Consider the following 16029-nt stretch of genomic DNA (forward strand, 5'->3'; position numbering starts at 1 on the left):
TTCTGTCTCAGGCTCTCAGTTACCAAGATTACAGGTGTGCACCACCACACCTGGCTTCCCACAGGACCTCTTCCCTTTATTTCCCTAGGGATAAAACCCAGGTGCTTTCTACCTCCAAGCTACATTCCACCCCCCTACACTTTTTTTTTTTTCCAATAGCTCTGAGCTACACCCCTAGCCTTATTTTATTTTTTTAAATTTATTTATTTTTATTTGTTTATTTTTGCAGATGAAACCCAGGGGCATTCTACCTCCAAGCTACACCCCCCCGGTCCTATTTTTTATTCTTTATTTTGAAACAGGGCCTCACTGAGTTGTGGAGGGCTTCACTAAGTAGCTGAAGCTATCCATGAACTGCTATCCTCCTGTCTCAGCCTCCCGAATGCTGGAATTACAAGCATGCACCACCACGCCTGGCTCCCCACCTTATTTTTTATTTTTTTTATTTTTTTTTTTATTTTGAAATAGGTCTCACTGAATTGCAAAGGGTCTCACTAGGAAGCTGAGGGTGTTCATGAACTGTGATCCTCCTGTCTCAGCCTCCCAAATTCTCGGATTACAAGCATGCAGTCACCTCGCCCGAGGCAGGATTTTTTTTGTACTGGGGATGGAACCCAGGGACTTTCTACCTCTGCGCTGTTCCAGACCTATTTTATATTTTTATTTAGAAACAGGGTCTCACTAAGTTGCTGAGAACCTCACTAAGTAGCTGAAGCTGTCCTCAAACAGAGTCCTCCTGTCTCAGCCTCCCAAATGCTGGGATTACAAGCCTTTGCCACCACACCCGGCTCTACGAGGTAGGATTTAAATGAGCTTTTAAAAAATGTTATCATAAAGCTGGGCATGGCGGCGCACACTTATAATCCCCGCACTTGGGAGACAGAGACAAGAGGATCGCGCAGGTTCGAAGCCAGCCACACTGGCTTAAGAGACCCTGTTCTCAAATAAAAAGTATAAAATAGGTCTGGGAGTGTAGCCTGGAGGTAGAAAGGCTTCCAGGAACCCCAGTACCATCCCCCAAAAAAAAAAGTTATCATAAAGCCGGGCATGGTGGCGCACGCTTGTAATCCCCATGCTTGGGAGGCTGAGACAGGAAGATCGTGCAGGTTCGAAGCCAGCCTTAGCTGGCTTAAGAGACCCTGTTTCCCAATAAAATATAAAATAGGTCTGGGAATGTAGCCTGGAAGTAGAAAGCCCCTGGGTTCCATCTCCAGTACCACCTAAAAAAAACAATAAAAAATAAAATAAATAAAAATGTTATCAGAGACCTGGGCATGGTGGCACAGGCTTGTAATCTCAGTACTTGGGAAGCTGAGACAGGAGGATTGCAGATTCAAGGACAGGCTCAGCAAGTAGTGAGATTCTCATCAACCTAGTGAGACCTTGTTTCCAAATAAATAAAATTGGTCTAGAAGTGTAATGCAGAAGTAAATGCCTCTAGATTCCATCACCAAGACCACCCCAAAAAAAAAAAAAAAAAAAAAACTCATCATAAAGGAAACAATCTTGTTATTTTCCCCCAGATACAAAGAAGAAAGAAATTGAAATTTCAGGGGGGATTCTTAACAAGGTTATCGATTTATTTTTGTGGTGCTGAGGATTGAACCCAGCGGCATTCTACTGTGAGCTCTATCCTCAACCCTATTTTTTATTCTTTATTTTAAAGAGGGTCTCACTAAGTTGCTGGAAGCTTCACTAAGTAGCTGAGGCTGGCCATGAACCTGAGGTCCTCCTGTCTCAGCCTCCCAAGTACTGGGATTACAAACGAGTATCACCACATCCGTCATTATTTTTTTATTCTGAAACAGGGACTTTCCGGGTTGCTGAGAATTGTGTTAAGTTGCTGAGGCTGGGCTTGAACCTGTGATCTTCCTGTGTGTGCCACTGTACCTGGCAGCTGAGATATTTTAACATAATTTTTTTTTTTTTTAAACAGGGAACTGACTCTCTTTTGGAGTAAACTGCAAAGAAGAATTGACCCTTCTTTAGATACTTTTTTGGAGCGCTGTCGTCAGTTTGGTGTCATCGCTAAAACGCAGCAACATTTGTTTTGCCTCATCAGAGTTATACAGACTGAAGTGAGTGATCTGCTTTCTATGTTGATTTTGGCTAGAGAGGGAAAACGAGTAGCACAGTCACTTCTCAGGCAATTCCTATTATTAAGGGCCAAATACAAATAATGGAGTTTAATAAATCTTAGAATTCACCGTTTCTAGCTCTTTCTGCAGATTGACTTTTTAGGAATCCACAAGTTGGGAGGGTTTTCTTTTTTATTTTCCTGGTACTGGGGATTGAACCCAAAGGCATTTTATCTCCAAGCTATATCCCTAACCCTATTTTATTTATTCTTTCTTTGGAAACAGGGTCTCACTGTGTTGCAGAGTGCCTCACTAAGTAGTTGAAGCTGTCTACTAACTGCGATCTTCCTGTCTCAGACTCCCAAATGCTGGGATTACAAGTGTACGCCACCACACTCATTGTTTTTTGTTGTTATTGTTCAGTACCGGGGATGGAACCCAGGGGCATTCTACCTCCAAGCTATACCCTCAGCCCTATTTTTTATTCTTTATTTTGAAACAGTATGTCACCAAGTTGCAAAGGATCTCACTAAGTAGCAGAGCCTGGCCACAAACCAGGATCCTCTTGTTTCAGCCTCCCAAATGCTGGGATTACAAGCGTGTGCCACCACGCCCGGCTTTTATTTTTTAAACAGGTTCTCAGTAAGTTGTTGAGGTTGTCCTCAAACCTGCAATCCACCATGCTCAGCTTAGTTTTTGTTTTAAAACAGGCTCTCAGTAAGTTGCTAAGACTGGTCTTGAATCTGCAGTCTTCCTTTCTAGCCCTCAAATCTGAGATTACAGATACGGCCATCATGCTCAGCTTTTTTTTTTTTTTTTTTTTTTTTTTTTTTGGTACTGGGGATGGAACCCTAGGGCATTCTACCTCTTTGCTACCCTTCCAGCCCTATTTTTTAAATTTATTTTACAACAGGGTCTCACTGAGTTACAAAGGGCCTCACTAAATAGCTGAGTCTTTCATTGAACCACGATTCTCCAGTCTCAGCCTCTCGAATGCTGGAAATATAAATGTACGCTTGTAATTCCTGGCTCCTTTTTTTTTTTTTTTTAATGGAAAATAATGGAATAAAGACCATCGCTCCTGACAGAAGAGTAGATTATGTTTATTGGCTATCACCCTAACCAGCCAGTATCATTTCCTAGAACAATGCCTTTTTTGTTGTTGTTTTGAAACAGGGTCTTCTAGGTTGCTGAGAGTCTTATTACATTGCTGAGGCTGTTCTTGAATCTGTGATCCTCCTATCTCAGTCTCCCAAATACTAGGATTGCCCATACTGGGTTCAGTCCCCAGCACCACAAAAGGGGATTGGAGGGGGGAGGGGTTGGATATAGCTTAATGGTACTCAGAACCACAAAAATAAATAAAAAGGAGCCATTTGCCAGGCGTGGTGGCACATGCTTAATCCCCGCACTTGGGAGGTGGAGACAGGAGGATCGCGCAGGTTCAAAGCCAGCCTCGCTAGCTTAAGAGACAGACCCTGTTTCCAAATAAAATATAAAATAGGTCTGGGAGTGTAGCCTGGAGGTAGAAGGGCCCTGGGTTCCATCCCTAGTACCACCAAAAAAAAAAAAAAAAAAAAAGGAGCCATTCATGATGGCACAAGCCTATACCACTGGGGTCAATCCTTAGGCAGACTTTCTATGACTTAGCAAGACCCTGTTCAAAATAAAAAGGGCTATTGGGTCGGGCGTGGTGGCACACCACTCCCAGCATTTGGGAGGCTGAGACCAGAGGATCACGGTTTGTGGACAGCCTCAGCTACTACTTCTTAGTGAGGCCCTCTGCAACTTAGTGAGACTCTGTTTCAAAATAAAAAATAAAAAATAGGGCAGAGAGTATAGCTCGGAGGTCGAATGCCGCTGGGTTCCATCCCCAGACCCGCAAAAAAAGGGGGGGGGGGCTATTGGTATACCTAGAGGATAGAATACTCCTGGTACCATCTCCAAATTGTTTGTTTGTTTTTGTGAGTTTGGGGATGGAACCCAGGGGCATTTGACCTCCGAGCTATACCCTCTGCCCTATTTTTTATTCTTTATTTTGAAACCGGATCTCACTGAGTTGCAGAGGGCCTCACTAAGTAGCTGAGGCTGTCCTCGAACCGTGATCCTCCAGGTCTCAGCCTCCCTAATGCTGGGATTACAAGCGTGCGCCACCACGCCCGGCTTCCAAATAGTTTAAAAACTGACCTTTAAAGAATTTTGTTAGCCAGGCCTGGTGGTGCATGCTTGTAATCCCAGCATTCAGGAGACTGAGACTGGAAGATCGTGGTTAGAGGACATCCTCAGCTACTTAGACCCCATTTCAAAGAAAAGAATTTAAAAAATAGGGCAGGGGGTATAGCTCGGAGGTCAAATGCCCCTGGGTTCCATCTCCAGACCTGCAAAAAAAAGAATTTTATTGTTTTGTTTTTTTGTCTCCCAGATCTATTTTATCTTTTATTTGGAAACAGGGTCTCACTAAGTTGCTTAGAGCCTCACTAAGTAAGTAGCTGAGGCTGGCTTTGAACCTGTTCAGTCCTCCTAGAGTTTCAGCCTCCCAAGTACTGAGATTAAAAGCATGCACCACCATGCTTAGCTTTGTTTTATTTTTAAATCTGTAACAAAGGTATTAATTTTTCAGTGCTGTGTAACATATTACCACAGACTTGGCATTTGAGAAAATATCTTATTGTTAGCTTACAGTTTTGTAGATCAGAAATTCAGAATGACGTGGCAGTTTGTCTTCTCATAATATAATAAGGCTAACATCAAAGTCTTGGCCAGGGTACGTTCTAATAGGAGTTTTTGTGGAAAATTCACCTTGAACCCATTCTTGTTGACAGAATTTATTTATTTATTTATTTATTTATTTATTTATTTATTGTGTGTGTGTGTGTGTGTGTGTGTGTGTGTGTGTGTGTGTGTGTGTGATACTGGGGGTGGAACCCAGGGGCTTTTCTACCTCCAAGCTATACTCCCAGACCTATTTTATACTTTATTTGGAAACAGGGTCTCACTAAGTTGCCAAGACCCTCACTAAGTAGCTGAGGCTGGCTTCGAACCTGCACAATCCTCCTTTCTCTGCCTCCCAAGTGCCGGGATTACAAGCATGCACCACCATGCCCGGCTCTGACTTACTTTTAAACCTATATATATATATATATATATTTTTTTTTTCAGAAGCCTTCTACCTCTGAGCTACACCCCCAGCCCTATTTATTTATTTATTTATTTATTTATTTATTTATTTATTTATTTATGGTTTTACTGGGGTTCCTGGAAACCCTTCTACCTCCGGGCTACACTCCCAGACCTATTTTATATATTTGTTTAAATTTGGAAACAGGGTCTCTTAAGCCATCTAAGGCTGGCTTCGAACCTGCGCAATCCTGTCTCTGCCTTCCAATCGCGGGGATTTCAAGCCTGCACCACCACACCCGGCCTTAAACCTAGATTTAAACAGCTTAGATGATTAGCTGAGACCCACCTGAATAATCTGCTTTATCTTTATTTTTATTTCTATTTATTTTTTGGTACTGAGGAGTGAACCCAGGGGCATTCTAACCTACAAGCTATTATCCCCAGCCCACTTTGGTTTGTGTGTGTGGGTGTGTGTGTGTGTGTGTGTGTGTGTGTGTGTTGCTAGTGATTAAAGCCTAGGGCATTCTACTTCTGAGCTACACCCTTAGCCCTATTTTATTTATATATTTATTTATTTATTTTTGTTGGTGGTACTGGGGTTCCTGGAAACCCTTCTGCCTTCAGGCTACATTCCAGACCTGTTTTATACTTTTATTTGGAAACAGGGTCTCTTAAGCCAGCAAGGCTGGCTTCCAACCTGCGCGATCCTCCTGTCTCCAGCTCCCAAGTGTAGGGATTACAAGCGTGCGCCACCATGCCCGGCTTTTATTTTTTTATATTGAAGCAGGGTCTTGCTCTGTTGTGGAGGGCCTAAGTTTCTGAGGCCAGCTGCAAACCTGCCATCCTCCTTTCTCATACTCCCAAGTACTGGGATTACAATCATGTGCCACTACTTCCGGTTTATTTTTTTATAGCAACCTTAGCAGAAAAATTTAATATTATGATTCCTATTTTTATTTTATTGATGAAGAAACTGATTCTAAGGGATCTGTTAAAGGATTTGAGAGCTCATCCCTGCAGTGAATCTAGGACCTAAAGGCCATCAGATTCTGGCTTTTAAGTCTGTCCTCAGCCAGGTTTGGTGGTACATGCTTATAAACTCAATACTTGGAAGGCAAGTCTGTGCTCTTTGCTACTGCATTTTAGGTAAGCCACTCTGCCATGCTATTTCCACATTCCATTTGAGCCTCAAAGATGAAAGAATTTTTTTGTGGGCACTAATCTTTGTGTGTGTGGATTGAACTCATGGGGCACCATACTGCTATACCTTAGCCCCTTTTTCTGTTTGTTTTTGTTTTGTTTTGAAACAGAGTCTCCCTGGGTTGCTAAGAGTCTTAAATTGTTGAGGCTGGTCTCCAGCCTGCAATCCTTCTGTCTCAGCCTCCCCAGCCCTGGGATTACAAGCATACTCCACCACACAGGGCTAAATTCTTTTTTTTTTTTTTTTTTTTTTTTTTTAATATGGTGCTGGGGGCGCCAGGCGTGGTGGTGCACGCTTGTAATCCCTGCGCTTGGGAGGCAGAGACAAGAGGATCACGCAGGTTCAAAGCCAGCCGCTCTGGCTTAAGGGACCCTGTTTCCAAATAAAAATATAAAATAGGTCTGGGAGTGTAGCCCGGAGGTAGAAAGCCACTGGGTTCCACCCCTAGTACCACCAAAATATATATATACTGCTGGGGTTTGAACCCTGTGGCATTCTACCTCTGAGCTACCAGGATTCCTGGCCTATATCCTTTTGAATTCACATATATTTATTGTTTACACATTTGACACATAGATAAATTTATTGAGGGTCAGAGACTGCTTTAATACACTGTATCTTTTACAATCAGATGCTCTAACTATATGCTGTTATTCTTCTTTTTTATTTTTTATTTTTTTGGTGGTACTGGGGTTCCTAGAAGCCCATCTACCTCCGGGCTACACTCCCAGACCTATTTTATATTTTATTTTTGGAAACAGGGTCTCTTAAGCCAGTGCGGCTGGCTTCAAACCTGTGCGATCCTCCTGTCTCTGCTTCCCAAGCGCGGGGATTACAAGCGTGCGCCACCACGCCCAGCTTATGCTGTTATTCTTTATGGTTGTATTGTCTAATGTCCTTTACATCTTGAGATGTAACTTGGATGAACTGAGATTTAAAATGAATTTGGGAGGCTGTGACAGGCATATTGCAGTTTGAGGACGGCTTTAGCAACATAGACTCTCAGCAACCTAGCAAGACCATGTTTCAAAAAATATATAAAGCTGAGCATGGTGGCACATGCTTGTAATCCCAGTGCTTGGGAGGCTGTATTGGGCATATTACAGGTTTGAGGACAGCCTCAGCAAGCTGATGAGACTCTCAGCAACCTAGCAAGACCCTGTTACAAAATAAAGAATAAAAGCCAGATTTGGTGGCAAATGCTTGTAATCCCAGCATTTTGGAGGCTGAGACAGGAGGATCTCAGTTTGAGGGACAGCCTTGGCTACTTAGTGAGGCCCTTTGCAACTCAATGAGACCTTGTTTCAAAATAAAGAATTAAAAAAATAGGGCTGGGGGTGTAGCTCGGAGGTAGAATGACCCTGGATTCAATCCCTAGTACTGCAGAAAAATTTAAAGAATAAAAAATAGGGCTGGTGGTGCACGCTTGTAATCCCAGCGCTTAGGGAGACTGAAGCAGGAGAATCGCACAGGTTTGAAGCCAACCTCAGCTACTTAGGCTCTCAGCAACTTAGTGAACCCTGTTTCCAAATAAAGTATAAAATAGATCTGGGAGTATAGGCCAAAGGTAGAAAAGCCCCTGGGTTCAACCCCCAGTACCACACACACAAAAAAAGAGGGTTGGGGATGTAGCTCAGAGGTAACATGCCCCTGGGTTCAGTCCCCAGTACCGCATAAATAAGTGTGTGTGTGTGTGTGTGTGTAAGTGTGTAAATAAAGGGCTGGGAGTATTAGCCAGAGGTAGAGTGCCTCTAGTATCACTGGGAATTATGCAATCTCTGTATATTAAAAATGGCTTCTCTTTCCTCTTTTTTTATAGGCACAAGATGCTGGTCTTGGAGTGTCGATTTTACTATGCGTCAGAGCGCTTCAACTCAGATCAAATGAGGATGAGGAAATGAAGGCATCAGTTTGTAAAACAATTTCCTGTCTCTTACCAGAGGACTTAGAAGTTCGACGAGCCTGTCAGCTCACAGAATTCTTAATTGAACCCAGTTTGGATGGATTTAATATGTTGGAAGAACTGTATTTGCAACCAGATCAAAAATTTGATGAAGAAAATGCACCGGTTCCAAATTCCCTCCGATGTGAGCTCTTATTAGCTTTAAAAGCCCATTGGCCTTTTGATCCTGAATTTTGGGACTGGAAAACTTTAAAACGACACTGCCACCAACTCCTAGGACAAGAAGCCTCAGATTCTGATGACGATTTAAGTGGCTATGAAATGTCTATTAATGACACTGATGTTTTAGAGTCATTTCTCAGTGACTACGATGAAGGTAAAGAAGATAAGCAGTATCGAAGACGAGATTTGGCAGATCAGCATAAGGAGAAGAGAGACAAAAAACCCATTGGTTCTTCTGAAAGATACCAGAGGTGGCTTCAGTATAAGTTTTTCTGTTTGTTATGTAAGCGGGAGTGTATAGAGGCCAGGATTCTTCATCATTCTAAGATGCATATGGAAGATGGAATATACACCTGTCCCGTTTGTATTAAGAAGTTCAAGAGAAAAGAAATATTTGTTCCTCATGTGATGGAACATGTTAAAATGCCACCAAGCAGAAGCTCTAGAAGGAGATTACTGTTGAAAGGCTCTCAAAAGGATATTTGTCCCAAGAGCCCCTCTGCAGCCCTGGAGCAAAATCAGTCATTGAATGAACAAGCCAAAGGAGAGTCTCATGAATATGTTACATTCAGCAAATTGGAAGATTGCCACCTGCAAGACAGAGATTTGTACCCTTGTCCTGGCACAGACTGTTCCCGTGTGTTTAAACAATTTAAATACCTAAGTGTGCATCTTAAAGCTGAACACCAAAATAATGATGAAAACGCCAAGCACTACTTGGATATGAAAAATAGAAGAGAAAAGTGTACTTACTGTCGACGACATTTCATGTCTGCTTTTCACCTACGAGAACATGAGCAAGTGCATTGTGGTCCTCAACCTTATATGTGCGTATCTATAGATTGTTATGCCAGGTTTGGATCAGTGAATGAACTACTTAATCATAAACAAAAACATGATGATCTTCGTTATAAATGTGAATTAAATGGCTGTAACATCGTCTTCAGTGACTTGGGACAGCTTTACCACCATGAAGCGCAACACTTTAGGGATGCATCGTACACGTGCAGCTTTCTTGGCTGTAAAAAGTTCTATTATTCCAAAATTGAATACCAGAATCACCTCTCAGTACATAATGTTGAAAGTTCAAATGGAGACCTAAAGAAATCAGTAAAATTGGAGGACCCTGCAGCAGGTGAAAAGCAAGATCATGTTGATCAGCCCCATCTACTTGACCAGACTGATAAGTCACATTTACCTGAGGACCTTCTTTTCTGTGCAGGATCAACCACTTCTCAAATAGACACAGAAACTGCAGAAAACCTGAAAGAAAACAGCGACAGTAATTCTAGTGATCAACTAAGTCATAGCTCTTCCGCTTCAATAAACGAAGAGTTAATCGACACACTGGATCACTCCGAAACCATGCAGGATATATTATTATCTCATGACAAAGTCTTTGTGTCCTCGAGTTTAAAAGAAAAATGCTCCAATGTGGCAGTTTGTTTTGATGGGACTAAGTTTACCTGTGGTTTTGATGGCTGTGGTTCCACGTACAAAAATGCAAGAGGGATGCAGAAGCATCTACGGAAGGTACATCCATACCATTTCAAACCCAAAAAGATAAAGACAAAAGATCTCTTTCCCTGTTTGGGAAATGAGCATAATCAAACAACTGAAAAGTTTGATGGAGATCCTAAACCCAACTCAGATACAAGCAGTGATTCCCCAGATGAAAGTCTAGATCACAACGTCCACAATAAATGTAAACGAGAGCATCAGGGGTATTCCTCAGAAGCTTCCATTTGTGCTTCTAAAAGGCCATGTACAGAGGACACCATGTTGGAACTTCTGCTACGCTTGAAACATTTAAGCTTGAAAAACTCCATAGCACATGGATCTTTCTCAGGGTCATTGCAGGGGTATCCATCCAGTGGTGCTAAAGCTCTTCAGTCAGTTTCATCTACTATCTCAGACCTTAATTTCCAGAATCAAGATGAAAATGTGCCGAGTCAGTACCTTGCACAGTTGGCGGCTAAGCCTTTTTTCTGCGAGCTTCAAGGCTGCAAATATGAATTTGTGACCAGAGAGGCTTTGCTAATGCATTATCTTAAAAAGCATAATTATTCAAAAGAAAAGGTTCTTCAGTTAACCATGTTTCAACATCGGTATTCCCCATTCCAGTGTCATATTTGCCAAAGGTCGTTTACAAGAAAAACACACCTTAGAATTCATTATAAAAACAAACACCAAATTGGCAGTGACAGAGCAACTCACAGACTGTTAGATAGTGAAAAATGTGACCATGAAGGCCCATGCTCGGTAGACAGGTTGAAAGAGGACTGTCCTGCAGAACTTGGAGGTGATCCCAGCAGCACTTCAGAGAAGCCACACTGTCATTCTAAAAAGGATGAATGCAGTTCAGAAACAGATTTGGAGTCATCTTGTGAAGAAACGGAAAGTAAAACATCTGATATTTCGTCACCAATAGGCAGCCACAGAGAGGAAGAAGGGAGAGAAGGGAGAGGGAGCAGGCGAACTGTTGCTAAAGGAAACCTGTGCTATATTTTGAACAAATACCACAAACCATTCCACTGTATCCATAAAACTTGCAACTCCTCATTCACCAATCTAAAAGGTTTGATTCGCCATTATAGAACTGTACATCAGTACAACAAAGAGCAATTATGTTTAGAAAAAGACAAAGCAAGAACCAAAAGGGAACTTGTAAAATGTAAAAAGATATTTGCTTGCAAATACAAGGAATGTAACAAACGCTTCCTGTGTTCCAAAGCTCTTGCTAAGCACTGTAGTGAGTCTCATAACCTAGACCCTATTGAAGAGTCTAAAGTACTTTCAGAAGCCGAATCTGCAGCAAGGTTTTCCTGTAACCAGCCTCAGTGCCCCGCTGTTTTTTATACATTCAGCAAATTGAAGCACCACTTGATGGAACAGCATAATATTGAAGGAGAAATACATTCAGATTATGAAATTCATTGTGATCTTAATGGCTGTGGGCAGATTTTCACCCATCGCAGTAATTACTCACAACATGTGTATTACAGACATAAGGACTATTATGATGATCTTTTCAGAAGCCAGAAAGTAGCAAATGAAAGACTGCTCAGGAGTGAAAAGGTATGTCCAACTGCTCATACTCAAGGGCACGTTGAACTCCAGACTACCAGGAGGTCATTTAATGCTAAAGCTAAAAAATGTGGCTTAATCAAAGAAAAGAAAGCTCCGATTAGTTTTAAAACAAGAGCCGAAGCCCTCCATATGTGTGTGGAGCATTCTGAGCACACACAGTACCCCTGTATGGTGCAGGGATGCTTATCTGTGGTGAAGTTGGAGAGCAGCATAGTAAGGCATTACAAACGTACCCATCAGATGAGTAGTGCCTACTTAGAGCAACAGATGGAAAACCTCGTCGTTTGTGTTAAATATGGTACCAAAATTAAGGAGGAGCCCCCTTCTGAAGCAGAGCCCTGTGTAAAGAAAGAAGAGAGTGGAAGTGAGCCGGAGAACACAAAGCACAGCCTTCCCCCTGGCGGCAGCAGTGCAGCCCTCCAGAGTGCTGACTCTTCGCTTCTAGGCGAAAGGGGTGGAGGCCAGAAAGGGTGTGCAGAGCACAGCCCAGCATTCGAGGCGGACACTCTGCTCTACAGGGAGACTTTGAAATGTAACCATGGTTCAGAAGCCACTTGTTTGGAACAATGTAATATAGTTCAGTCTCCTCCCTGTAAAATAGAAAATTCCGTACCTAATTCTAGTGGGACTGAAAGTGGGACTTACTTCTCAAATTTCCAGCTGCCTTTGCCAAGGATTAAAGACTCAGAAACTGGGCAGCATAGTTCAGGGCAAGAAAACACTGTAAAAAATTCAACCCATATCCTAAAAGAGAATTTTAGGAAACATTCACAGTCCAGGTCATTTGATTTGAAGACTTATAAACCTATGGGATTTGAATCTTCATTTCTGAAATTTATTCAGGAAAGTGAAGAGAAAGAAGATGATTTTGATGATTGGGAACCTTCAGAGCACTTAACATTAAACAGTTCTTTACCACCCAGTAATGACTTAACAGGGAGTGTTATGGTGAATAATATGGTGAGTGACAATAACTCTGAAGTCAACATACCTCATACATCCAGTGACCCTTCAATTCATGAGAACCTAACCGAAATCCCACCTTTAATAGTAGCTGAAACAACAACAGTTCCCTCCTTGGAAAACCTAAGGGTCGTATTGGACAAAGCATTAACAGACTGTGGAGAGCTTGCCTTAAAACAGCTTCATTATCTTCGGCCAGTAGTTGTCCTTGAAAGATCTAAGTTTTCCACACCAATTTTAGACTTGTTTCCAGCAAAAAAGACAGATGAGCTTTGTGTAGGAAGTTCCTAAATACCAACTTTGTTTGAGAAACAGACTGGCTCCAGCACTGCAACATGGGGACAGTTGCCAACATGAACAAAGGCTGAGAACCAGCCATACCGTTGTTTAGGGTAGAATAGACTGTGTATTTACATGAATGTATAATATCTATGTCAGCAGTATTGGCTGAGTCCATTAGCTCTCCAGTTGGTTTATTGATTGGGGTTTTTTTGTTTGTTTGTTTATTAAAAAAATGGAACTGTACTCTTGTTTGGTGCTAATTAATACATCAAAATATACTGGGGCTTCCTTTTTCAAATTAAGTGTGCATGATTGTATATTGGAACAAATACTAAGGTCCCAGGGTGGGAGGGCTAGGGAAAGGGATATGGAGTTCTTACTTGACTTGAATGTGCACCTAAGGGTGCTTTGTGTAATATATTGTACACTACAGCATCTTATATTTTTTGAGTTGAGTTTCAATAAATTACAATTTTTCACCCATTTCTTGTTTACTCCTAGTGAGTTTTCATGCCACATGTAAACTGGAATTGCACTTGTATTTTCTGGAATGTGCACTCAGATTTTACTCCAGTGATTTTTTTTTTTTTTTTTTTATTAAGCAAGGTGGTTCTTGAATGACCCTCATCTTCAATTTTTTGGAAAGAAAATTCTGAAATTGAGTAATTAGCTCTGGGATTCAAGATAGCTCAAAGGAGGTCCAAAAGTTGGCCAAATTAAAAAAAAACGGTGCTCTAAGCAGAAGATGAAGTATATAACAAATTCAAAGGCATATTTTCAGGAAACTACAAATAATTTGATATGCTAGCAATAAAAGAGGATGAGGTTATTGAGGTAAGTAGATGGGAGCTTGTGAACATTAAGGAGTTTGGACTTGAGTCCAGGCAACTGAAAGCCTTTAAAGGATGTTAAGCAACACATTCAAATTAATTTATAAAGCCGGCCGGGCGTGGTGGTGCATGTTTATAATCCCCACACTTGGGAGGTGGAGACGGGAGAATCGTGCAGGTTCGAAGCCAGCTGTGCTGGCTTAAGAGACCCTGTTTCCAAAAATAAAAACAAGTATAAAATAGGTCTGGGAGTGTAGCCTGGAGGTAGAAGGGCTTCCAGGAACCCCAGTACCACCAAATAAAAATTATAAAGCCGGGCGTGGTGGCGCACCCTTGTAATCCCAGCATTCGAGAGGCTGAGACTGGAGGATCACAGTTCGCGGACAGCCTCAGCTACTTAGTGAGGCCCTCTGCAACTCAGTGAGGCCCTATTTCAAAGTAAAGAATAAAGCCGGGCATGGTGGCGCACGCTTGTAATCCCCGCGCTTGGGAGGCAGAGACAGGATCACACAGGTTTGAAGCCAGCCCCACGCTGGCTTAGGAGACCCTGTTTCCAAATAAAAATATAAAAACAGGTCTGGGAGTGTAGCCCGGAGGTAGAAGGGTTTCCAGGAACCCCGGTACCACCAAAAAAAATTAAAAATGAAAAAAATAAAGAATAAAAAATAGGGCAGTGGGTATAGCTCGGAGGTTGAATGCCCATGGGTTCCATCCCCAGACCCTCAAAAAAAAAAAAAATTTATAGTAGTGGGGTGTGGTAGTACATGCCCCTGTAATCACAGTAGTTGGGAGGTTGGGTTTGAAGCCAGCCTTGGCAACTTAGCAAGACCCTGGGGTCTTTTGTTTCATTTTTTTGGTGTGTTACTGAGGATTGAACTCAGGGACATTCTACATCTGAGCTATACCCCCAGCCATTTTGGTTTTTTTTTTTTGTTTGTTTGTTTGTTTGTTTTTGCAGTACTAGGAATTGAACCCAGGATCTTTCTATTGTGAGCTATACCCTCAGCCCTATTTTTTCTTTTTATTCTTTATCACAGATTGGGGGGGCAGGTCAGCTTCTTTTTATTCTTTATTTTGAAGCAGGATCTCACTAAGTTGTAGAGGGCCTCACAGGGTTGCTGAGGCTGGCCTTGAACCTGCAATCCTACTGTCTCAGCCTCCCAAATACTGGGATTACAAGCATGTGCCACCATGTTGGTCCTAAAACCTTGTTTTAAAATAAAAAGTAAGCCAAGTATGGTGGTGTACAATTGTTATCCCAGCGTTTGGAGGCTGGGACAGGAAGATCGCGGTTCGTGGACAGCCTCAGCTACTTACTGAGGCCCTCTGCAACTTAGTGAGACCCTGTTTCAAAATAAAGAATAAATAATAGGGCAGGGGGTGAAGCTCAGAGGCCAAATGCCCCTGGGTTCCATCCCGAGACCCGAGGAAAAAAAAACATATAAATATATATCCCTAGTACCAAAAAAGAAAAAGAAGGGTTGGGAATGTAGCTTGGAGGTAGAATGCCCTGTGTTCAGCCTTCAGTACTAAAAAAAAATCCCACTAATTTTAATAGTTAACTTGAAATGTAGAATGTGATTTGAAAATCTGAGAATGGAATAGGAGATAATAAAACTTGAAAAATTAATCAGAGCAAAGAGTAGATGAAAATATATGGAATGTAAAATTTATAAAGTGATAGGATTGTTGGGATTTGGAAAGTGAAAAAAAGGATTTGAGGGAAACGAAAATTTGTCAATAATGGCAAACAGTTAAGATATGAACACAAAAAGGGATAGGTATTTGGGTAGAGGGTGGAAAGCCACAATGAGTTTGATTTTTGTATGTGTTGAGTTGCTGTGGACTGTGGGGCATGTTTAATGACAAGGATAGCAATCTTCTCACAGCAGCTTTATTCTTGGCTCTTAATGATTTTTCAGCCGTTTCCACTAGCCAGTAATGAAATACTACGACCCTAACATCCTCATCCCTGTGGTTAGGTTTTCTTTTCTTTTTTTTTTTTTTTTTTTTTTTTTGAGTGGGGTTTGGGGAAACAAGGTCTTGCTAGGTTGATGAGTCTCACTACTTGTTAAAGCTGCCCTCAAATATGAGCTCCTCCCGTCTCAACCTCCCAAGGATTAAAGGTGTGTATCATCACCACGCCTAGCTTGTGGTTAAGTTGTTTTGTCTGTCTGTTTGCAGTACTGGGGATGGAACCCAGGGGCATTCTACCTCCGAGCTACACCCCCAGCCCTATTTTTTATTTATTTTGAAAGAGGGTCTTGCTGAGTTGCAAAGGGCCTCACTAAGTAGCTGAGGATGTCCGCTAACCACGATCCTCCTGTCTCAGCCTCCCAA

The 16029-nt window shown here is 41.9% G+C and overlaps 1 protein-coding gene across 1 annotated transcript in view; it reads left to right on the forward strand.

The window, feature by feature from the left end:
• The window catches only part of RLF (RLF zinc finger), a gene marked incomplete at both ends in the record, with an annotated part of 71380 nt that extends 58512 nt beyond the window's left edge, over positions 1-12868 (forward strand). Inside the window, 2 exons of the mRNA XM_080691820.1 lie at positions 1937-2078; positions 8219-12868. Coding sequence (XP_080547946.1) covers positions 1937-2078; positions 8219-12868 — 4792 coding nt within the window. The remainder of the gene's footprint in view (positions 1-1936; positions 2079-8218) is intronic.
• Between the last annotated feature and the right edge of the window lie 3161 nt (positions 12869-16029).

The sequence above is a fragment of the Muscardinus avellanarius genome (assembly GCF_963383645.1).
Source record: "Muscardinus avellanarius genome assembly, chromosome: 3".
NCBI lineage: Eukaryota > Metazoa > Chordata > Mammalia > Rodentia > Gliridae > Muscardinus > Muscardinus avellanarius.